Source organism: Maylandia zebra, linkage group LG7 (genome assembly GCF_041146795.1).
Source record: "Maylandia zebra isolate NMK-2024a linkage group LG7, Mzebra_GT3a, whole genome shotgun sequence".
Lineage (NCBI taxonomy): Eukaryota > Metazoa > Chordata > Actinopteri > Cichliformes > Cichlidae > Maylandia > Maylandia zebra.
In genome coordinates this window covers 15,573,441-15,599,324 of record NC_135173.1, presented here as the reverse complement: position 1 = coordinate 15,599,324, position 25,884 = coordinate 15,573,441, and the positions used below count along the sequence as shown (strand labels likewise).

The 25,884-nt window shown below is 39.5% G+C and overlaps 1 protein-coding gene and 1 pseudogene across 1 annotated transcript; both read left to right on the top strand.

Annotated features, from left to right (window-relative positions):
- Positions 1–24,069, top strand: LOC105940530 (mucin-2). Its single transcript, XM_076887116.1, has 26 exons — positions 1–76; positions 318–570; positions 693–807; positions 1,568–1,659; positions 1,729–1,861; positions 1,968–2,181; positions 2,986–3,111; positions 3,200–3,314; positions 3,401–3,551; positions 3,654–3,767; positions 3,840–3,909; positions 3,991–4,128; positions 4,407–4,571; positions 4,713–4,807; positions 4,889–5,015; positions 5,117–5,372; positions 5,501–5,553; positions 5,643–5,743; positions 5,897–6,048; positions 6,185–6,323; positions 6,704–6,725; positions 7,206–7,351; positions 11,191–11,424; positions 11,519–11,675; positions 23,859–23,960; positions 24,059–24,069. The coding sequence occupies exons 1-26, from the start codon at positions 1–3 to the stop codon at positions 24,067–24,069; spliced, it is 3,357 nt and encodes a 1,118-aa protein (XP_076743231.1).
- Positions 20,715–21,705, top strand: LOC143419609 (general transcription factor II-I repeat domain-containing protein 2A-like; annotated as a pseudogene).
- Positions 24,070–25,884: the final 1,815 nt, after the last annotated feature.

Sequence of the window (25,884 nt, the reverse complement as noted above, 5' to 3'; positions counted from 1 at the left end):
ATGAAGTGGAAAGTTGTGTGGTTGTGTTTCCTTGCTTGTTCTGTTTCCATTGTTATTGATATCCAAGCCGAGTTGGGTAAGATCAGATTCATAAGGGTGCAACTGCTTGTACAGATATTCGTGTAATGTGCATAATGTACAGGAATCTTTTAATGTTCATTAACGGTTAATTGTTATAGCTTTATGCAAAGGTCAGGACACTGGAAAAGTGTCTGTAATAAGATAGACCAGTAACTGTAATTTTCTGTTGTGTTTATTTATGGGCATGGAAATAAATTTTGGTAAATGTCTTCTTTCTTTTTTTTTTGGCTTCCCAGTTTACAAGAGAACATGTAGCACATGGGGCCGTGAGCACTTCAAGACGTTTGATGGTGATGTGTACCAGTTTCCCGGTATGTGTGAGTACAAGCTGGTCAAAACGTGCGATGAGTCTCAGAATTCCCAGACGTTCTCAATGGACATAAAGAGGAAGGAGAATCCTGGAAACGCTACAATACGTTTTGTGGTTGTGAAAATTAATAGTTATTTATACAACATCAGCAAGGATTTGGTCACTCTGGATGAGCAGAGGTAAAAAGCAAAACAAAACAAAACAATGCCAAGTCAAACAACATTTCTTTTGGTCCTCAAAATTTGAAATGAAAACAACTGTACTATACTTTGTGTCATATTGTTTTTGTTTTTCTCCCAAGTATTCAACTTCCATACTTCCAGGCCGGGGTACGGTTGGAAAAAACTGAGTTTTACTTAAAGCTTTACTCCCAAGTTGGCATCACTGTCATGTGGTACAATGATGATGCAGTCATGGTAATAACTTAGACATCATTTGTTTATGAACACTGCTGAAACTTAGAGTAACTCAAGACAGTTTTTTTCCAGGTCACAACCATATTTCTGATGGTTGTTGCAAAAAGTCTTAAGTCGATCGGAATTGCTTTACACTTGAGAAATGCCAGGCATTGGTTACAGAGTAACTTTTAAAAGATCTTTGAGAAACACAAAGTCTACATTGTATTGTGCTGGAAGTAGATTTACAATAACTACAAAGGGGATAAAAGCATACTGAAGGGCTGAATAAGCAGAATATTTGAATGGAGAAATGAGTACAAACACAACTGTAAGTACTAAGAAAGCAGTGGATGTGGGTGAAGCAAGAGTAAACACCACAAGTATTGTGTAGACTGTAAGATAAAATGCTCTTTGGTGTACACTATCTCATCACTTTCAGTATAAGATTCCAGCTGTAGGTGACATTATGACAGTATCAAATGTAACTTTGTTTGTGTGTGCGCGCCTATGTGCGTGCTAGCATGTGTGCGTGTGTGTTGGGGGGAGGGTCTTGTTTTGGGTTTTTTTTAAGAAGAAGTATGTGTGTGTGAATGGGTGGATGACTGAACGCGTAAAGCGTTTTGGGGTCCTTAGGGACTAAGTAAAGCGCTATACAAATACAGGCCATTTACCATTTACCAAGAAGTAACAATAAGGTTTTTCCTTTGATTAATCAGTGGTTCAATCATCTCACTGTTTAATGAACAACAATAAATAAACCTATTTCTGCATTTTTCAGGTGGAAATTGATGATGAATATGCTAATCGCATTTGTGGACTTTGTGGAGATTTCAATGGCAATTCAGACCTCCGCGATAAAGGTGTATACTCATTTCATATTAATGTGTTTCATCGGTAGTATGCAAGAGTTAGAATGTAACGATTAATGTCATCAGATACAGGTCAACAAATCAGCCCCATTACGTTTGGCAATGGATGGAAAACCGCTAGTCCAATTAATTGTGAGGACCTCACTGAAGCGGTACAGACATCAGGGAAGACTGAGAATATGACGGATTCATGCAAGGAGTTTGTGAGTTTTTGTTATCCAGCTAGCTTTAAAAATAGATATGTGGTGATGTGTATTTGCATAAATCCTTTTACACATATTAACAATGCCTCTTTTTTGTCCCTTTAAGGAAATCTTCTGCAAAGACCTCTTTAAAAATGAATCCTGGAGCTCCTGCATTCCTCTGATTCACCCTGAGCCTTACATTCAGGCTTGTGTGAAGGATATGTGTCACTGTAGCAATTTAAATGGCTCCTGTGTCTGCAGCACACTCTCTGAGTTCTCTCGACAGTGCTCTCATGCTGGAGGACAACCTCCCAACTGGAGGACTCCGAAGTTGTGTGGTAAGGTTTTATGTTGTCATTTTTATTTCTTTCTCATGAGGTTGACTCTTGGACATAAAGAGTTACATTTCCCTGCGAAATTAAATTATTAAACTTGCATTTTGAGAGCAATTGGTTTTCTTACTACCAAATTTAACAATGGCAATGTAGGACGCATACGTAGACTGAAATGTGTCTGTAACAATACTGAGTATTTTATGCACAGAAGAGTGATTGAACTCATCAGGAAACTGAAATCTAGCTGGTAATAATCTAAAAGAAATCTGGCATTCCCTTAGTAACACTGACATACTCCACTCTTTATTAGTGTCAGATGCACTACAAATATCTTGCAGTTCATAGTCTGAGATTCTGAAAAGATTGTTGGTAATGTTGGCCAGTGTTGTTCATGTGGTTTGATGTTCGGACACTTTTTCTTAAAATTAATTACTTACATGTAAAGTGAATTAAGAAGAAAAAAGATTATTAATTCAGTGGTACAATAAATAGTAATAAATCTCATCCATGTATTCTACGTATTCTTTTTTTAATTTCGTTTTTATTGACATTCAGCAATCACTGTACAGTATAATGTGCATTAACTTCAATAATTTGTTAAAGATATCTGCCTACATATCTATTTTTCTTCTATTTTTAACAGAAAGACCATAAATATGAAAGAAAGAAGAAGAAAAGATTAGATAAGATTAGCGAAATAAAAATCTGGTCTGAGTGTTATTATATAGTCCATCCGTTTCTGACATGATACAAACAGGTCCCTCTTGTAATTCCCATCTGTTTGTCTATATATTCTAATCTTCGCAGCTAAACATTGTCCACCCACGATGGTATATGATGAGTATGGGTCTCCTTGCATCAATACCTGCAGATTCCCAGACACGAGTTTAGTTTGTGAAGATCACAATATAGACGGCTGCTTCTGTCCTCCTGGTTGGTGCTGTTTCTTTGTACTCATCATGCCTAAATGTTTAAGTACCAGTAATATATACGGTCTAAAATCATGTCACGTCTTTATTAGAAACTGTGCTTGATGATATTTCCACGGGAAGTTGTATTCCTCTTTCTGAGTGTCCATGCAAACATGACAAAGTCTACAAGTCCAATGAGGTTTACCAGGAGCGGGGAGAAAATTGGTATGTTTCACATTTCATGTTTTTCAAAAAGTATTATTTTCAATTCATTAGTGTGTGCTTTTTCCTTAAAGTCTTTGTGTTTTCAGTACATGCATTGCAGGTAAATGGTCTTGTGAGAGCCTTCAAATGCATGCTACATGTTCAGTTGAACAGGGTTCATACATAACCACCTTTGATGGTAAAGACTTCACCTTCCATGGAGACTGTGACTACACTCTGGCTAAAGTGAACAGCAAGGTGAATGAGTCAACGCCTCCAACTGTTAAAGATATGCAATCTTCTGATATTAAGGTGGCATTTTATATAGGCTGTACTCAAAATGCTCTATGTGTATTTCAGGATTATGTGAGTCCAAATTTTACCATTCTGGTCCATTTGACACAATGTTCACGTCAACAATACGACTCTTGTCTCAAGACCTTGAAAATTCATTTGAACAGAGACAAAAACAACGTGAGTGTAAACTACAGTAATTATAATAATTTACACTGAGCCACACTCTAATAGCATTTTTTTTTTATTCAGGCCATAATTTTCACCTCTGAAGGCAGAGTGCAGAAGAATGGACAGAAGGTCACTTTGCCTTATAACTCAGGTATATCAGAAACTAAGATTGTAGTTGATCATTTTATCCCAAATATGATCTTCTGATTTTTATTTTTCTGTTGACTCACAGGAGATATCAGTATATTCCATGCTTCATCCTTTCACATCATGCTCCAGACAAGTTTTGGTTTACAAATTCAGATCCAGCATGTGCCTCTGATGCAAGTCTATGTCAGTCTGGAGCAGAGCTACAGAGAAAAGACGCGTGGTGGGTTTTATATTAGCCATTAACCATAATCAGAAGTACAACTATCAGTTAATATGTATATATTAAAATATCAATATACCACTGGTCTTGAAGGTAACAGTAATTGTGATTATTTCTGTGTTGTATTTTTTTCTCACCATCATCAGCCATCATAGTGTAATTAAAAATTTTGGTTAAAAATAAAAAAGAAGAATTACAAATACTTTCAATATGCTCAAAACTGTTCGAGGCAATATTTTTAGAGCCTTTGTACGTACTCGACTTCCTGCAATCTTTAGGTTTATGTGGGAATTACAACATGATGCAGTCTGATGACATGAGGACTCGTCAGGGGATGGTGGAGGGAGAAGAAGGAACTTTTAGTAATTCTTGGAAAACTGACTATTCATGCAAAGATGGACATGGACGACTTGATGACCCTTGTTCTCTTAGGACGGAAAATGGTAAGTTGTTAACTATTATCATCAAGCATTATTCCTTTGATTTTTTTACTGCTCAAGACAGGTTTTCTGTGATATATGTATCTAATCACACAAGAAATACAATAAATTCAAAAATCTTCAAAACTGATAATCTACTTGTAGAAAAGTTTGCCAAGAACTGGTGCCCCTTGCTACGACAGCCAAATAGTACCTTTGCACAGTGCCATTCCGTGGTGGATGCTGAGACTTACTACAAGGTACAAAAAAACCTCTCTGTTTGTCTTTAACTAAATTCAATAGGACTGTAATACCATAAAAATATTCACTGTGTTCTGCAGCGATGTATTTATGCTAGCTGTAACTGTGAGAAGAGCGAGGACTGCCTGTGTGCTGTCTTCTCCTCCTTTGCAAGAGCTTGTGCATCAAAGGGAGTGTTCTTGATAGGCTGGAGAAAGGATGTGTGCAGTAAGTGAAACAGCTCAGTAATGACGTTTTATGGACATTTTCTCTTTCATTAGTTAGTCCAAAACTATGATGTAATGACTATCATATTTTCTATAAAACAGACAAACGCACCAAGAACTGCCCAGCATCTCAGACCTTCTCTTACATACATCAGAGATGTCAGCTGACTTGCAGATCGCTGAGCTCAAAGATGCAGAGCTGCACCTCTGACTTCTTGCCTGTGGGCGGCTGTTCCTGTGCTGAAAATCACTACCTAGATGACAATGACATCTGTGTCCCCAAAGCAAAGTGTCCCTGTTATCATAATGATGAAACCATTGAACCAGGAAAGACCATTAACATCAACAATGACTACTGGTGAGTTATTTAAGGACTACAAATTAAACTAATGATTAACCATGACTATAATGCAAGCAATATAATGCAAGCAATATTGGTACAAACTATAATTTAAAGTCCTTTTGTGTTGCATTGTGTTTTTCTAGCGTATGCACTGATGGAGTTCTTCATTGTGATCCTTTGGCAGCTGGCTCTTCAAGTCAGTTATTAATGATATTCTTTTTCTACTATAAAACTGATTTGTAGTTAATTTACAGAATATTAAAGTAGTTCCTGCTTCTGTTACAGCATGCACTTCTCCAAAAGAATACTTCAACTGCTCCACTGCAGACAAAAGAGATGTTGGAGTGCAGTGTGCTCGAACCTGTTCAAATCCGGACAATGAATGCGTAAGCTGTTTTTGCTGATCAAGACCTACATTTTAGGTCTACTAACTTTTTCAAAATGTAGATACAAAGTCTGCCTTTGTGTTATCAATGTCATGTTGGTTTTACCAATCATCAATTTTTCTATTTTTTGTATTTTTCTTTCTATCCTTCCAGGATGCCACTGAGTGTAAATCTGGCTGTCTCTGTCCCAGAGGCCTCGTCGATGATGGTAAAGGTTCCTGTGTAAAAGAAAACCAATGCCCATGTCAGCATGGAAAGAAACTTTATTCCAGTGGAGAAAAAATCTCTAAGAAATGCAACACCTGGTATGATTGATTGATTGATTGATTGATTGATTGATTGATTGATTGACATAGCATCACTGAAACTGATAATATATTATATTAGTTTTAGTCTTATTACAAAAATGTATTTAATTTCAATCCTTTCTGAAACATTTAGCACCTGCAAAAGTGGAAAATGGGATTGCACAGACAAGAAATGTCCAGGAACATGTATTATTTATGGAAGCGGTCACTATATTACATTTGATGAGAACTCATATGGCTTTCATGGACAGATGTCTTACACTGTAGTCAAGGTAATACATGCCTTTTTATCAAAAATAATTGTATGCTCATTTTATTGTGATTACTCAGAGTTCTTTAGTGGTAACAGAGTCTTATCATATTTGTTCTATTTGTTCACAAGGTGCATTTGCATAAGTAATATATTTTTTTAGTAACATCAGCTGTCAAATAAGCAATTAACTTTACAATATTTAAAGAGATTTAACACTTGATTTTGAATAGTACAGGACAACCTGAATTTTGATTTGATCAGCAGTCTCTGTTTGTATAAAATAAACATGCTAATGCTTGTCTCTTTTAAGAACACATGTGGTAATAAAACACAGGAGAACAACTTCACTGTTATCATAGAAAGTGAGATTTGTGAACTTCCAAACCCCATATGCTTCAGAAAGATCAGGATCCACCTGGGGGTAAGGCCATGTAGCTACCGGCAAGTAGAGGAAAATATTTTTAACTGCAATCTTACATTACATTGAAAGAAATCTCCCTTTACTTTCCATTATAGGAAAAGGAAATCACACTTTTAAAAGGTAAATCATTCCTACCTGTGACTATCTACCTGTACAACTCAAATTGCACAGTAAAAAAAAACAAAATGCAAAAAATACACCCTTTTGCACATTTTTACAGTGAAAACAGCAAACAGTTAAACAGTTAAAGTTAAACAGTGTCAACCCTATATATTGAATCTGTTTGATTTCTGGATGTTTATAATTGCTATTTTTATATGTTGGAGCTATTTCTTATATTTTGTTACTTTGTAATATAATGAATTATTTAATATAGTTTAGTCTGTTGCTGCACTTACTTTCTTGGAGCAACTGTAACCACATATTTTATTTAGGGATTAAGAAAGTATTCTTATTCTGATTTTGATTCTGAAAATGAAGGGGACGTCATTTCTCCAAATGGTACTGAGATTCAGTACACCAAAAGGAAGCTTGGTTTCTATCTGGTCGTTGAATTTGACATTGGTCTAACAGTTATATCGGATCATAAAGCAACAGTTAAAATCCGACTGGAACCACAGTACTCTGTAAGTGACAGTTTAAAAATGAATTATTCTATGTATGTAATGTAATATTTGAAAACATTTCTATGGCAGCAGGAGTTCTTTGGCCTGCTGCAGCGGAGAAAGCGTCACAGTGAGCTCTTGGGGCTGCGCGGAGGCAAGGAGAATAGGTGCACAGGTACATAAATTGACTGTGTGTCTGCTTTCTCCGCTGCAGCAGGCCAAAGACCACACCCCAGCCACAATTTACAAGTGCATATTTGTGAGAATGAAATCCCTTTTCCCGTTTTGTCAGGCCCTTCCTGAAAGAGTCAAATAAACCTTTATCTTTAAATACACATCTTGTTTTTTATGTGAAAGTCAGAACACATACTTTATTACGGTGGCCCCTAGAGACAAAGCACGTACAAACTCCAAAACACTTGCAAACTCCAAAGCACATGCAAACTCCAAAACACTTGCAAACTCCAAAACACTTGCAAACTCCAAAACACTTGCAAACTCCAAAACACTTGCAAACTCCAAAACACTTGCAAACTCCAAAACACTTGCAAACTCCAAAACATGTACAAACTCCAAACCACTTGCAAACTCCAAAACACATGCAAACTCCAAAACACTTGCAAACTCCAAAACACTTGCAAACTCCAAAACACTTACAAACTCCAAAACACTTGCAAACTCCAAAACACAACGGAAGTGCTCCAGGACGCTAGGGGCAGTGTTGAGCTCGATTTGCAAAATAAACAGCAAGTTTGTCTGTATGGGACGGTCTAGTCTCTGTTGCTTCCCAGGTTGCCTAGCAACCATGATACTAACCGCTGGAAACGTGTCATACAACTTTGTTCGACAGAAATGAAGGAGAACATATTTTGTTCATTTGTTTGTTTGTTTCTACAAGAGCTTTGTGTGATTTGAGAAGTATCTGAGGCTGAGACCACAGGAGAGTAAAACATGGTTTTTGGGCTTCATTTCCGTACTGAACAGTCATTTAAAATTAGTTAGTAAATAACAATTAGCTAATGTTGTTCATGAGACTAAAGTCATATCACTTTGGTAATGTAAATATAATATGGCCAATATTATAGTTATTATATTAATCATTATTAGCTATTACAGCAGTGAACATGAACTCTGTGTCAAATACTGAGCCTCAGTACAGATTCAAGTTACAGTTATTTATATGTCTTATCACCTTAAATCTTCACTCAAAGACAAGTATCTTTGACAGTGTATATATAGGTGTATCATATATAAGAGACAAATGTTGTTCCTTCATCGGGTGAGGGCCTCCAGCTCGCACTGGAACGGTTCGCAGCCGAGTGTGAAGCAGCGGGAATGAGGATCAGCACCTCCAAATCTGAGGCCATGGTTCTCAGCTGGAAAAGGGTGGAGTGCCCACTCCGGGTCGGGGATGAGTTCCTGCCCCAAGTGGAGGAGTTCAAGTATCTCGGGGTCTTGTTCTCGAGTGATGGGAGAAGGGAGCTGGAGATCGACAGACGGATTGGGGCTGCAGCTGCAGTAATGCGGACGCTGCACCGGTCCGTTGTGGTGAAGAGGGAGCTGAGTGTAAAAGCGAAGCTCTCAATTTACCGGTCGATCTACGTCCCTACCCTCACCTATGGCCACGAGCTGTGGGTAGTGACTGAAAGAACGAGATCGCGGATACAAGCGGCAGAAATGAGCTTCCTCCGAAGGGTGGCTGGCCTCTCCTTTAGAGATAGGGTGAGAAGTTCGGCCATCCGGGAGGGGCTCAGAGTAGAGCAGCTGCTGCTCCACATCGAAAGGAGCCAGCTGAGGTGGTTCGGGTATCTGACAAGGATGCCCCCTGGGCGCCTCCTGGGTGAGGTGTTCCAGGCATGTCCCACCGGGAGGAGGCCCCGGGGCAGACCCAGGACACGCTGGAGAGATTATATCTCTCGGCTGGCCTGGGAACGCCTTGGTATTCCCCCGGATAAGCTGGAGGAGGTGGCTGGGGAGAGGGAGGTCTGGGCCTCTTTGCTTAGGCTGCTGCCCCCGCGACCCGGCCCCGGATAAAGCGGATGAAGATGGATGGATGGATGTTGTTCCTTCAGTATGTTGGCATTACTAAATTTGGCTCATTGCTTACATATATTTATAAAAAGAAAATGTACAAGCTGTGATAACTGTTTCTGATAAAATGAAGAGTAGACTGATATATGAATCATTCCTTTATTGGGTGAGAAAATCAGACCATGTCATAACTGCTTTAAGTCATACAGAATAGATATCAGAGCCTTAAACAGGCTGACTTCTGCTAAATGGGTCAAACTGGGCAGAAAGTATACAAACACATAACATCCTTATAGAATATGATGTAACACTATAGATCAACTTACCTCAAAATATATAAAGCATATAAACAATTACAGTAATATGATGCAACAAACACAGCAGTACTACTAATCCAAAATACTCAAAGCTTCATAGAACTGGAACAAACATTTATTTTTAGGTCCATTCTGCTGCTGATACATACTTTAGGTTTCTGAATATTAAACTTGTTACTGCAAGTGGGTCCCTCAGTCTGTCCTCACTCTGGACACTTGCAGTTGTCACACATGGAAATCAAATGTGTGATAAGCTGCAGGATTCAAACACAAGTGTAACTTATAAATTAATGTTCATACTTTTATTACACAATCAGAGAGAAAGAAAAAGAGAGAGAGTGCAGGACAGACAGACAGGTGACAGTCTCAGGTGTATACACTGCTACAAAACAGCACAAAAGAAGGAGGATTTAGTGTTTGTGTTATTACGAAACAAGGAGAGTTCCCAGATGGTACAGTGAACACATGTGTGACTCCTGTGATTAAAGCATCTTTCTTTCAGCTTAACGAGTGAAGCGTCAGCTCGTTCAAACACACGTTAAAGTCCGTTTGGCTCGACACCACCAAACAGAGGCAGCAATATAACATAGCTAACATTAACAGTGCAGTGAATCCTGCTTGTGCTGTGATATTCAGGACTGCAAACCGAGCAGTATCACCTACTTTCAGCTTGTCGTGTTTGTGGATATATGACTGACTTTAATTATCCATAAAATCATCACATTCTCTGTAAGATTAAAGTCAACTATTGAACGGCGTATATTTTGAAGTAAAGGCTTTAAAACCATCGCTAATGTCACATAACTTTCCCGACATGTGGCCAACAGTAATGTTTTAATGTTCTTCATTATAAAAACATTTGTGCATAAATAAGTGACATAATATTCAGTACTTACTTCTGAAAGTTTACTCTTCGGCGGCTCCGCTTCCGTCGTTTTTTTTCGGCAAAATTATCCACACAACCGCCGCTCTATGAAATCTGGGATATGTTGGGCCATGAAGGGGACACCGACCCATCCTTAAAATTCAGGGACGCATTTGAGGGCCGCATTTCGAGCAGCCTTTGAATTGGGACAGCCTTCGTCGTGTCGCTGTGACGTAATCTGCCTTAAAATGCGGCCTTTAAGGCTGCAGACCCTGAATTGGGATACAGCCCAAATCCGGTCATTGGTACTTCCTGGCTTGTGTAGTTACTAGGTAACAAAAGCTCAACACTGCCCCTAGCGTCCTGGAGCACTTCTGTTGTGTTTTGGAGTTTGCATGTGTTTTGGAGTTTGCAAGTGTTTTGGAGTTTGCAAGTGTTTTGGAGTTTGCATGTGTTTTGGAGTTTGCATGTGTTTTGGAGTTTGCAAGTGTTTTGGAGTTTGCAAGTGTTTTGGAGTTTGCATGTGTTTTGGAGTTTGCAAGTGTTTTGGAGTTTGTACATGCTTTGTCTCTAGGGGCCACCGTACTTTATGGAACACATGTCATGTGCTATAAAAAAAAAGCAATGAACTTCTCTTGTTTCTCCAGGGGGAGGTGTGTGGCCTGTGTGGAAATTTTGATGGTAATGCGAAGAATGACTTCACTACCCAGGGTCAGCTGGTAGTGAGCAAACCACTAGAGTTTGCAAACAGCTGGAAACTGTACAGCAATTTCCCAGATCAGACAGCTGATCTTGAAGCTTGTACATCAGCACCCAGAGAAAACTGGGCAAAAATTATGTGTCATATCATAAAAGAGACATTTAACGAATGCCACTATAAGGTAATATGTTTGTAATTTGTCCAAATGAGTTCTATGGCTAATTTTATCATACATATTGTCACATATTTTTAATACATTTTTCGTGATTAAATAGGTAGACCACCTTCCATTTTATGAAAACTGTGTGAAAGATGCGTGTACCTGTGACAAAGGAGGAGACTGTGAATGTTTCTGCACAGCGGTTGCAGCTTATGCTCAGGCTTGTGCTGAGGCCGGTGTTTGTGTTGCATGGAGAACTCCAGAGATCTGTCGTAAGTAGTTATTCTTCACTCACAAAATAAAATGACATTTCAGCTTTTTATATACTTGATTAAATTTTAATTAACAAGTATTTTTGTTGAGTATTCAAATTGTTAAGTATTCAAACTACACAGGGGAAAATCAAAATCGACAGAGCCCATCGGTCCATTGGATTATCAAGACCTAATCACCCTCATGCAATGATTATTAAGGTGCATAATCCAGTAGACAAGATTAGGATCCTCACTGCAGCTAAAGATAATGGCCCCCTGACTTATGATGGACAGATCATTCATATTCGACAAGATTTGGCAACAGGAGTAAAAGAGATGCGACGTGCGTTTAACGGAGTGTGCCAAAAACTTATCCAGAAAAATATGCGCTTTTATATGCGCTATCCTGCTACACTTAACTTTTCTCACGGAGGGAACAATTACTCCTTCCGTAAATCTGAAGATGCTCTTGCTTTTTTGAACAATTTGAGTTAAATTGAACACCGACAGCAATTGATTGAATATGATTAGTTCTATTACGGCACTTAAATATTAGACATACTCTTAATTTAAGGATACCCAGTCCATGTTAAGGTATATTGGAACTGGAAGTTGTACACTTATTAAGGAATGATTTAACTGTCCCGTCCCTTCTTATTTGTTTTTTCTTACAAACTTTATAAAGTAAAACATGTTTAACTCAGAAATATAAATGAGGTTGGCTGGTTCTCTCGGTGGCATGCGGGAGTTTGGAGAGGAAGTTTTGTGTCTTTTTCTTTTCCTTTTTGCCTCTCTGTCAGTGACTTTTGCTCGGTTTCACGAGACCAAGTTTTCTTTTTTGATGGATCGTAGGATCGTTTTTGTGGGGGGAGGAAAGGGGGATTTTAGGGGTTGTTTTTTTTCCTTTTTTTTTATCATTAATATGCGTGGTTATTGTTTCTGTTGTTTATTTATTTTTATTTTATTTTTTTCATGTTTTTGTCTATATAATGTATCTAAAATTACCCGCATTTCCTTCTATGGAAACATCCGTTTGCTTAATTGCAGTAGCGCACTCCGAGAAATGGTTTCCCACACATCATGTTATAATAGAGGGGGAAAAGAAATTATAACAAAAGAGATTGAGCTGATATGACTGACCTTAAAATAATTTCTTTAAATGTTAAAGGGCTGAATAATGTTGTTAAAAGACAAAAACTTCTTTCATTCTTGAAAAAGGAAAAAACACAAATTGCCGTACTTTCAGAAACTCATTTAAATGATTTGGAACACTCAAAACTAAAAAGAAATTGGGTTGGCCAAGTTTTTTACTCATCATATAACACAAAAAGCAGAGGAGTAGCCATCCTTATCCATAGCAAGTTGCCACTAACCATAGAAAAAGTCATAAAAGATAAGGAAGGACGCTACATTCTTATATCTGGTTTCTTATTTAGAGAATCTGTTTCTATAGGATGTGTTTATGGTCCAAATTCAGAAGATGTCTCTTTTTTTCCCAATCTCTTAACCCATGTTTCAGCCATAGCTTCCCCATATTTGGTGTTGGGAGGTGATTTTAATTGTGTTCCTGATCCTAGGGTTGATAAATCTCCACCAGGGAGTGAATTGTCGCTAAGAAGCATTAGATTGAAAGAGTTCTGTTCTGATCTAGAAATTTTTGATTCCTGGCGAGTACCCACAGATAGGGACTTTACTTTTTTTTCTTGCCCCCATCAGAGCTTCTCAAGAATAGAGTTGCTCCTGTAATCCAAGACGGTGTTGGATAGGATGGAAGAGTGTTCAATAAGGTCTTGTCCATTATCTGATCATTCAGTAGTAAGTATAAATATTCACCCACCTTATTTTGAGCCAAATTCCCGCCGATGGAGGATGAATCCTCATTTATTGAGTAACCCCTTATTTATTGAATATATCACTAAAGAGTGGAATGTTTTTATGACCACTAATAAAACGGAAGATGTAAGCCCATCTTTATTGTGGGAAACTGCTAAAGCCTATCTTAGGGGTAGTATTATCTCATACACTATAGCGCAGAAAAAGGCGTCAAAAGAACAACTCGATTTAGAGCACATAATACAAAAACTAGAAGTGCAGTTTAAAATCTCCAGGTCCAAAACTATACTTAAGAAGTTAGAAGCAGCCTGCTCAGCTTTAAATCAATTACTGACTAAAAGAGCAAAGGCAGCAATTTTCTTTGCTAAGCATAAATTATATGAATCTGGGAATAAACCTGGCCGTCTCTTAGCAAAAATAGCAAAAGGCAGGACAGATACAAACGTTATACAATCACTGTTTGATAATAAACATGTTAAGCATTATAAAACAATGGATATTAATCGAATTATGAAGCAGTTTTATATACACTTATACTCATCAGAGTGTAGTAATACAGATGGGAAGATGCGGGAATTTCTAGAGAAGGTGCCTGTTGTATCGTTATCAGAAAGTCACAGAAAAGAGTTAAATAACCCTGTGACAGAGGAGGAAGTGTGCCTTGCTATTAACTCCCTTAAAGGAGGAAAAGCACCAGGGCCTGATAGTTTTTTATAAAACTCTGGGCAGAAACCAAGTCACCTTCTTGTAGGACCATTGACTGATATGTTTTTAAGAATGACCAATTGCCCCCAACACTCAGACAGGCTAATATTTTGTTAATTCTAAAGAAAAATAAATCTCCAGATAGGTGTGAATCATACAGACCGATCAGTCTCATCAATGTCGATGCTAAATTACTCTCCAAGCTATTAGTAAGGAGGCTTGAGGGCATTCTCCCACTGCTCATAAACCCTGATCAAACAGGCTTTATCCAAAATCGTTTCTCATCTACAAATATTAGACGACTATTAAATATTATACAATACTCGAATCAGACAAATCATAAAGCCTATGTTATATCTTTAGATGCCAAAAAGGCATTTGACAGAATCGAGTGGACATATCTATTTAATGTATTAGAGAGATTTGGCTTAGTTGAGGGTTTTATTGCATGGATTAAAACTATCTACAAATTTCCAGAAGCTTGTGTCATAACTAATGGTGTACAATCATCAGCGTTTCCATTGCAAAGAGGTACGAGGCAAGGCTGTCCCCTGTCCCCTCTCCTCTTTGCATTAGCACTTGAACCTCTAGCTGAGGCTATTCGCCAGCACCAAGATGTGCATGGTATAACAGTGGGTGGAACAAATCATAAGATAGCATTGTACGCTGACGATATTCTGCTGTTCTTATCAAAACCAGAACAATCAATACCAGCTATTATGTCTACCATACACGAGTTCAGCTCATTCTCTGGTTACAGAATTAATTTTGGGAAATCAGAAGTTATGCCGCTGGGTGATCAGATTAACTCTTTGCCAGATATCTCTAATCCCTTTCAATGGTCCCCCAGCAGCTTTACATACCTTGGGCTAAACATTCCACCAGTTCTTAAAGATTTATGGAAACTGAACTTATCACCCGTTATAATAAAAATTAAAAAAGATTTAGATAGATGGCAAAAACTGCCGCTTTCTCTTATGGGGCGTGTGAACTTAATCAAAATGAGTATTTATTATATCCCCTACAAATGCTACCTTTATTGATCACTCAGAAAGTTTCTTGTGATATAGAAAAAGCCTTTTCAAAATTTATCTGGTGTGGCAAGAAACCTAAATTAAGGATTGGAACTCTACAATTGCCTATAGATAGGGGAGGCTTAGGCTTACCAAATTAAATTTTTTATAATTGGGCATGTCATAGCTGTATCTTATGGGAGTGGCTACATGCTTATCTAAATTCTCACTCTCACCTAGACTCTTGGTCCACTTTACCTTATTCCCTTTGGAGCTTAGCTGTCTGTGACAAAAAAAACAATATTAAAAATGGGGATTAAGAATAACCCAATCATTTATAATACAATAAGGGTCTGGGGGGAAATGCGTAAAAGGTTGGGTAGAGAAGATTGCACTTCATTCTTGACTCCTTTACTGAGAAACAAAGATTTTGTTCCAGGAATGTCTTGTAGCATGTTCGATAAGTGGCACAAAAAGGGATTAAGGGTAATTGGCGATTTGTATCAAAACAACACACTGATGAACTTTGAGCAATTGCAGTCAAATTTTAATATTCCTAGAGACCACTTTTTTGGCTTTCTCCAGGTTCGTAACTTCGTTCATTCTAGAATTCCACAGTCTTCAGAAATAGTTATATATGATGATATTGAGACATTTCTTATTAAGCGAAAAGACAGAACCCAATACAAAATCATACATCGCCTTTATATAGCTCCTAATGTCTTGCATAAGATTGCACCTCATATTTCCCATCTTTGTAGTAAATGTCAAAAAGAAACTGGCACTTTTTTTCATTACTTTTGGGAATGTAAATTAATCAAAAGATTTTGGAGCTTCATATCTCAAGAACTAAGTAATATTTTTAACAACCTGATTCAAAGGGACCCCGGGTACTTTCTTCTTGGCCTACCCTCAAAAGAATTAACATTGAATCACTTGCAGCGCAAATTATGTCACAAACTATTGCTGGTAGCTAGGAAATGTATTCTCATTAATTGGGTTAAGGATAAACCTCCCTCTGTGACGTTGTGGTACAGAGAATTATTTAAAGTTATTCCTCACGAAAGAACTGCTGCTATTTTAGGAGGAAATGAGGGTCTCTTTCTCAATGTTTGGTCCCCTTTGCCTTCTTATTTGCCAAATGATTTGTCCCAACTGTTGAGGGGGGGGTGGTTGCGATTAAGATGTTCTCAGTTAAATAGGAAGCAAGTGTAAAGGACAATTCATTTTTGGAGTTTATCTTTTTCTCTTTCTATATCTGTGGGTAATTGAGTGAAAATATGTTTTTTTGTGTCTGTGTGGATGTGGGATTTTTTGGGGTGGTGTTTTTTTTTTTCTTTCTTCTTCTCTGTTTGGTTGTGTTGTTTTATGCTATTCTTGATAAACGAATAAAAATTGTATATAAAAAAAAACAAGTATTTACTACTTGTTTTATTACTGGGAATCAAGCAGGTTCTAATATACAGTAGAACTGAGCTGAGCTCTTTACATGTGTAAATTTAAATTTAAAAAAATGTTAAGTCATCGGTTATACGTTAGATATAAAAGGAAAAAAAATAGAACAAAGGCACTGTTGTCGTCATGCCATAGGTATGTTCTTCAGGTTTGGCTTCTTGTTTAATATTGCTGATAGTGCTGTCAGCGTTAATGTTGTTAAATTGACATTAACGCCATAACTGCATTAACACGGCAAGTACTCCGTTAATGCTAACATGCATGGGGCTGCACAGCGTCACCGTGTTAGCTCAGTTAGCTCGTTAAGTTAGTTCCCTGAGTGATCCCTTGGACCACTGTGAGAAACAGTAGATGTGTGGACTGTGGTCACGCCAGCATCTAATCCATCCACGTTACATGGTTTATTAAAATTATCAAATCACAGCATTTACATTTATGTTAGACTACTTTTATTTAACTGCTTTAGCCCACTTACAATGAAAATTAAAAAAAAATCTTGTTCATGACCTGTGTAGCACGTTAACACTATTGGAAGTAAAAACTTTCTTCTTCTATTTTCTTAAATAAAGCTCTGACTTGTATTATGAGTATGAGTCTGTGGTCTGGGAGAGAGTCCTGTAACTCTGTCTGCAAAATACAGTATATGATGACCAATGTTGGGCAATTAATTACATAGTTACTTATTCAAAAATGTTACTGAGTTTTACCTAAAAATGCAGCCAAGGCGTTTTTTTAAATAAACATTTCAAACTATTTACAGAACAATCAGCTGTTCCGCATCAAATCTGATGCCACAAAAATTATTTGTGCCACTACAAAAAATAATTTCTGTCCACTATGAGATAAAGGAGAACAACAGCCTGATACCTGCAGGCCTGACAAAAGAAGATGTATCACTCCTATAACACCTGTAACATTCAGTAGATGCCTCATTGTTCTGACACACAACAAAACTACTGACTACACTACACACTAACTACACAAGATTTGCGCTAAACTTCGCAAATCTCTCACATCTCAAAACACCACCGTCACTCCTAAAACTTCCTCCCGTTTCTTAACAACTAAATGCCATGTTTTGATTGGTCGACATGGGAAAGGGCGGGGGACGGGGGGGGGTGTTGTTTTTCCTCACAGGCGGAGAGTGTTTTTGAGCGTTTTCCTTATAAAACACAGTTTGCACCATTTCTTCCCACAGTAAATATAGACAACGATAGTATTCAGGAAAAAAAGAAAGCATTGCATATTTTTTTTTATCATAACTCTAGTTTTACGTGGCCTGTGGTATAGTCCACACTTTTTCAGTCAATTATTCCGTCTGTCCTGCTCAATTCTCCAATGGTTGTACACGTTGTCATTAACGTGGCTTCACTCCTGGTCAGCCACGCCGCTTTGGGATAAAGTGGCATCGTTCTAATCCCATTCGGGAGCAGCCAGTCGCTTACCGACTAAAATTGTAAAACAGAATTGTTAAAGTTTTAATTTTCATTTCATTTCAGGTTTGATTGTTTTTGTGCGCAACGCAGATTTTTGGTGCGCAGAGACCGTGCCAGCAGTGCGCAATTGCGCACGCGCACAGCTTAGAGGGAACATTGCTTGCAGCGTTAATGCGGTCATGGCTTTAACATCATTTTAACAAGATTAACGCTGACAGCACTACCTGCTGAATGTTCCTATTTAGACTGTATTGCTGCTTTAGAGTACAAAGTTTTGCTTTTTGTCTATTTTTTAATCTTAAACTTAAAATCTGAGATTCTTGCTTTGGGTTAATTATTCTTGTGACACATTTCAGTTTTATAATTATTGTATTTTTGATTTGTGGCTAAATGTATTATTCCTGCCTCCCCCGTGTCCTTATCTATGTTGAGCATGAGTTTTCTTGTCTCTGTGCTTAGTAGGTGTCTTTTATTATTTTTCTGTTATTTTAATAGTTTTTGCTGGTGTCTTGCCTTGACTTCCTGTTTGTTAAATTATCTTGATTATTTTCACACTTGTTAATTACTTGATATACTGTCTCATTCTCAGTTCCAATTCAATTCAATTTATTTATATAACACAAGATCACAGTCCTCGAGAGCTACTGTCCTGCAGCTTTTAGATGCATCCCTACTCCAACACAGCTGAATCAAATGTTTGATTACCTCTTCAGCATGCCATCAAGTTTGGAAAAGGTCTGATAACAAGCCATTCATTTGATTCAGCTGTGTCGGAACAAGGATGCATCTAAAAGCTGCAGGACAGTTGCTCTCGAGGACTGGGATTGGGCACCCCTGCAATAGACTATGGGAAAACACACACACAAACCATCCAGCCAGCCAGCCAGCCAGCCATCCATCCATCATCTTCCACTTATCTGAGGCCGTGTCACAGGCGCAGCAGCCTAAGCACAGAAGCACAGGCCTCCCTCTCCCCAGCCACCTCTTCCAGCTTGTCAGGAGGGACATCAAGGTGTTCCCAGGCCAGCAGAGAGATAACATCTCCCCAGCGTGTCCTTGGTCTGTCCTGGATCCTCCTCCCAGTGAGGCATGTCCAGAACACCTCACCAAGGAGGCATCCTTATCAGATGTCCAAACTACCTCAACTGGCCACTTTTGATGTGGAACCTCTTCGAAGCAGTCCAAAAGTCTTTTTCCATGGCCTCTCCAAAATCCTCCAACACACCTGAGTTTTTGCTTCATCCACTGCCTGAGCCACATCCACTTAGCCTGATGGTACCTATCAGCTGCCTCCAAAGTCCCACAAGGTTAACCAAGCCCAATAGGACTTCAGTCTGGTGGCTCCCTTCACCTCTGGTGTTCACCATTTGGTTCGGAAGTTATCACCACAGCAGGCACCAACCACCTTGTAGCTGCAGCTCGGTCCAGTGGCTTTGGCAATGGAGGTGCTGAACACGGTCCATTTACACTCAATGTCCCCAGTCTCCCTCGCAATGCTGTTGAAGCTCTGCCGGAGGTGTGCGTTGAAGATCTTGTGGTCCGGGGCCTCTGCCAGGTGTTCCCAGCACACCCTTACTATATCTGTTTAGGTGCACCAGTTTTGTCCAGCATCCTCCCCGACCACCTGATCCAACTCACCACCAGGTGGTGATCAGTTGACAGCTCAGCCCCTCTCTTTACCTGAGTGTCCAGAACATATGGCCACAGGCCTGGTGATACAATTACAAAGTTGATCATCGACCTACGGCCTAGGGCAGGCATGGGCAAACTACGGCCCGGGGGCCACATGCGGCCCGTTAAACATTTTGATCCGGCCCGCCAAACTTGAAAAAAAATTAATAAATTAACCTTGTTAATGTTTTATTTCCCCTGCAATTCTGATGTTTCCTCACTAGATGGCGCACTCTAGATATATTGCCTTTTTTGAGGTGAAGCGTAGGCCTATTACTCCACGTTTGCACTTTACCCTGTGACCCACCGCCCCTCTATGAAGATGAGCGGACCCAAGAAAATGAAAGTTGACAGATAATGTCGAGTGTTCAAAAAGGAGTGGACAGCTAAATATTTTTTCACTGAATATCGATCATCTGCTGTTTGCTTGATATGCCAAGAAACTGTGGCGGTTTTTAAAGAGTATAATATTAGCCGTCACTTTGCCACAAAGCACGCTAATTATGCTAGCAAGCTCTCAACAAAAGAACGGGAAGCTGCTGCTGAGAAGTTGGCAGCTAATTTGAAGGCTCAGCAAAGTTTTTTTCACCGTCAAACTGCCATTCAAGAGTCAAGTACCAAGGCCAGTTTTATGCTTTCATTCAAAATAGCAAAGGCCAGCAAACCACTGTCAGAGGGCGAGTTTTTAAAAGAATGTATGGTAGAGACAGGAGGTATTTTGTGCCCGGAGACCAAAGACAAATTTGAGAAAATCAGTTTATCACGGTGGACAGTGACTTGCCAAACTAATAGATGAAGATATCACCAGCATATTAAACAAAAAGTCATTCACTTTTTATTCTTTAGCACTGGATGAAAGCAACGATGTCAAAGACACTACTCAGCTCCTTATTTTTATCCGAGGAATCAACGAAACCTTTGAAATAACGGAGGAGTTTTTGACAATGGAGTCTCTGAAAGGACAAACACGGGGAGAGGACTTGTTTGAACGGGTGTCTGCAGCCATCGAAAATATGAAGCTTCCCTGGAGTAAGCTTGTTAACGTCACCACAGATGGATCTCCGAATTTAACGGGAAAAAACGTTGGCCTGCTGAGGAGAATCCAGAATAAAGTCAAAGATGAAAACCCTGACCAGGATGTCATTTTCCTCCACTGCATCCTCCACCAGGAATCTCTATGTAAATCGGTGTTACAGCTGAATCATGTTGTGAATCCTGTGGTGAAACTTGTCAACTTCATACGCGCAGGGGGACTTCAGCACCGTCAGTTCATTGCATTCCTGGAGGAAACTGATGCGGATCACCAGGACCTGCTTTATCACTCCCGTGTCCGCTGGTTGAGTTTGGGCAAAGTGTTTCAACGAATGTGGGAGCTCAAAGAGGAGATTGGCGTGGTTTTTGGAGCAGCAGGGGAAGACTGAGGAATTTCCTGAGCTGAGCAACAAGAGCTGGATGTGTGACTTTGCGTTTGCTACGGACGTATTTTCACACTTGAATGAGCTCAACGTGAAACTGCAGGGGAAGGAGCAGTTTGTGCATGACATGCACACAAACGTGAAAGCCTTCAAATCCAAGCTGGCTTTATTCTCCAGGCAGATTTTGAACAAGTCATTCACTCATTTTCCTACACTAGCCATGCTGAAAGAGGCCGGAGCAAAAGTAAAGAAATACAGTGAGTCACTGGATGCACTGCACGGAGAATTCTGCCGTCGGTTTTTGGATTTCGATAAAATTGACAAGTCACTGGCCTTTCCTCTGTTACAAGACCCCGAAACAGCTCCAGAGGAGCTTCAGCTCGAACTCATCGACCCTGCCTTAAAAGAGAAGTTCAGCTCTCTGAAACTAAATGACTTCTATGCTTCACTCAATGATGCCGCGTTTCCAAATCTAAGGCGAAAAGCGCAGATGATGTTGGCTTTACATTCAGCGTCATGAACATCAACAAAGCCAGCCACAGATCCAAGTTAACAGACCTACACCTCAGATCCATCCTGAGAATCGCCACAAGAAAACTAACTCCAGACTTTGATGCGCTGGCTAAAAAAGGAGACCAACAACACTGCTCCCATTAAAATGTGTGTGTCTCCGTGATACGCACGTTGTTAAAATGAACAGTGAGCGCAGATCAAATATAACGCTTCACAGACTGACTTGCTGCAACTGTTTTGTTCTTGCACTGGTCGTTGTTGACTTTTGGCACCGGGTAAACAAATTGAATAAAAGGAACAGGACAAGTACATCTGCATCTCCTACCGTTTTTGGGGGAAAAAAAAAAAAAGAGTCAGGAGGAGAGTGATGTGATATCCTGAAGGATAACAGAACTTTCAGTGCTTTAAAATAAAATGTTCATTTATTTGATTTTCAGTCTTTAAAGACTCATTTCGAAGTCAGAGATTTTATTGTAATGCTTTTCTTCATTTTCATTGGAAATTAAAGCACATGTTTTCTCCATATCCCAAGATGTGTATTTTTCCCCCAATGAGGTGATGTTTTCAAAGCATGCCATCTATCTGCTCCGGTTCCGGCCCCTTTGTCAAATGTTAGAACTCAATGTGGCCCACGAATCAAAAAGTTTGCCCACCCCTGGCCTAGGGTGTCCTGGTGCCGCGTGCACTTATGGACACTCTTATGTTCGAACATGTGTGTTATGGACAAATTGTGATTTCCACAGAAGTCCAACAACAAAACACCGCTCGGGATCAGATCCAGGAGGTCGTTCCTCCCAATCAAGCCCCTCCAGGTCTCACTTGCATTGCCCACATGAGCACTGAAGTCTCACAGTAGGACAACAAAGTCCCAAGGTGGAGCACCCTCAAGCACCCTGCCCAGAGACTCCAAGAAGACTGGGTACTCTGAACCGTCAGTCAAAAGCACAGACAACAGTCAGGACCCATTCTCCAACCTGAAGGCACAGGAAACAAACCCTCTCGTCCACCGGGAGAAACCCCAACGTACTTTCAGCAAGCCACCTCCGCCTCTAACACTCAGGGCAACACCAGACTGAGTCCAGCCCCTCTCCAGGAGACTGGTTCCAGTGCCCAAGCCATCCATTGAGTTGAGCCCTGCCTAACACACATTGCACCCAAAGTCTTGCAGGTGGTGCTCTAGGGTCCTGTGTATATATATTAGCTGTTCCTAGCACTGCGCTCTTCTGGACAGACATCTCAGATGTTGTTCCTGGGATCTGCTGGAGCCATTTGCCTAGCTTGCTGATCACTGCACTGAGTGCTCCGATTAACCACTAGCACATTACAACATTGGGTTGGTTAACCATCACCAGTTTCTGTCTGTATCTGCATTTTAAACTTGGGACTTCCATACTCTGCACAGATGTTCCTGTATACTATGCCAGCCACTTGGTTATAACATTCTATGTATCCCCTGCCTGCTAGCATCCTCCTGTTAAGTGCCAGATTGTGTCAGCGACATCTTTACACAGCCTGCACCTGGAGTCTTGCCTGGTGCGGTTGACCCCTCCCTCTCTGGATCTTATACTTAGAGTTTGTTCCCATGTTTTTCAGTCCAGCTTTGTCCTGTTACTGGAAGGATTTCTGGATGTCAGCCAGTTCCTCTATCTGCCGGTGGTACATACTGTGCCATTCATTTTCTATGGAACACCACATATGTAACATAGTTGACTAAAACACTCAAAATTCAACAAAACAGGTCCTCATCACTTTTAAATGTTCAAGTGCATAGCGCGGAGGATGTTATAAGACCTTGAGACAATCAGATATAAAACACAATATTTATGAGTTTTTAAATTTCTAAATTGGTCAGATTCGACCTGAATACGACAGGAAGGGCTAGGGATCCTTACCAGATTCATATACCCTGGTCAGGAGTGGAACCTCTGACCTGAAGTTCCAAAGGCGTGTGTCTGTGTGTATGTGGTTTTTTGTAAAATATGACACTGACAATTTTTAAGAGGGGATAAGGTCATAAGATTCATACTTAATTAACATTTTTTAAAAATGTACATCAGGTCTTCTATTTTAATTTGATTTATTGAAAACTAGCATCTAGTAAATAGGCTTAAGCTTGATTTTTCATTTACACACATTTCTGTTGGTTTTTTTTCTTTCTAGCTGTATTTTGTGATTACTACAATAAACCAGGTGAATGCACATGGCACTATAAAATGTGTCCCATCAACACTCATAACAACTCCAATCACTGCCTCAAGACCTGTGACAATCCAGAAGGAATTTGTCCTAATGATATGAACTCCCTTCATATACACCAACTTGAAGGTAAGCATATATGTATATATTCCAATGTGTTAAAGGTGAGAACTGAAGACATAAAAGGTAGACAATCCCCACTTCACTCATTTATTTAAGAAACCGTGACACTAGTTGGACCACTGTCCTACATTTCAAGAACTTTTTAATTAAAACAAGGAAACGAAATCAGTATATGAAATTGCTGTAACTTCACAATGTTTTTGTTTTTCATTAATGCAGGTTGTTACCCTGAGTGTGGAGAAGACACGCCGTATTTTAATGAGGACATACAAAGATGTGTAACTCATTGTGAAACAACCTCAACAACTACAACAACAACTCATTCTACAACAACAAGTGGAACACCGACTACAACACCAACTCATTCTACAACTACAAGCTGGACTACAACAACAGGTTTAACTACAACAACACCAACTCATTCTACAACTACAAGTGGAACACCGACTACAACACCAACTCATTCTACAACTACAAGTGGAACACTGACTACAACACCAACTCATTCTACAACAACAACAACAGGTTTTACTACAACAACACCAACTCATTCTACAACCACAACTGGAACACCAACTACAACACCAACTCATTCTACAACCACAACTGGAACACCGACTACAACACCAACTCATTCTACAACTACAACAACGACTACAACAACACCAACTCATTCTACAACAACAACTGGAACACCGACTACAACACCAACTCATTCTACAACTACAAGCTGGACTACAACAACAGGTTTTACTACAACAACACCAACTCATTCTACAACAACAACTGGAACACCGACTACAACATCAACTCATTCTACAACTACAAGTGGAACACCGACTACAACACCAACTCATTCTACAACTACAACAACGACTACAACAACACCAACTCATTCTACAACAACAACTGGAACACCGACTACAACACCAACTCATTCTACAACTACAAGTGGAACACCGACTACAACACCAACTCATTCTACAACTACAAGTGGAACACCGACTACAACACCAACTCATTCTACAACTACAACAACGACTACAACAACAGGTTTTACTACAACAACACCAACTCATTCTACAACCACAACTGGAACACCGACTACAACACCAACTCATTCTACAACTACAACAATGACTACAACAACACCAACTCATTCTACAACAACAACTGGAACACCGACTACAACACCAACTCATTCTACAACTACAACAACGACTACAACAACAGGTTTTACTACAACAACACCAACTCATTCTACAACCACAACTGGAACACCGACTACAACACCAACTCATTCTACAACTACAACAATGACTACAACAACACCAACTCATTCTACAACAACAACTGGAACACCGACTACAACACCAACTCATTCTACAACTACAAGCTGGACTACAACAACAGGTTTTACTACAACAACACCAACTCATTCTACAACTACAAGTGGAACACCGACTACAACACCAACTCATTCTACAACTACAAGTGGAACTCCGACTACAACACCAACTCATTCTACAACTACAACAACAACTACAACAACAGCTTTTACTACAACAACACCAACTCATTCTACAACAACAACTGGAACACCGACTACAACACCAACTCATTCTACAACTACAAGTGGAACACCGTCTACAACACCAACTCATTCTACAACTACAACAACAACTACAACAACAGGTTTTACTACAACAACACCAACTCATTCTACAACCACAACTGGAACACCGACTACAACACCAACTCATTCTACAACCACAACTAGAACACCGACTACAACACCAACTCATTCTACAACCACAACTAGAACACCGACTACAACACCAACTCATTCTACAACTACAAGTGGAAC

Bases quoted from the DNA above. Each gene is read 5' to 3' on its own strand.
- LOC105940530 (XM_076887116.1), top strand. From the start codon at position 1: ATGAAGTGGAAAGTTGTGTGGTTGTGTTTCCTTGCTTGTTCTGTTTCC. The intron at 4,572-4,712 runs GTAAGTTGTTAA...ATCTACTTGTAG, and splicing joins TTCTCTTAGGACGGAAAATG to AAAAGTTTGCCAAGAACTGG. The intron at 5,554-5,642 runs GTCAGTTATTAA...CTTCTGTTACAG, and splicing joins TTTGGCAGCTGGCTCTTCAA to CATGCACTTCTCCAAAAGAA.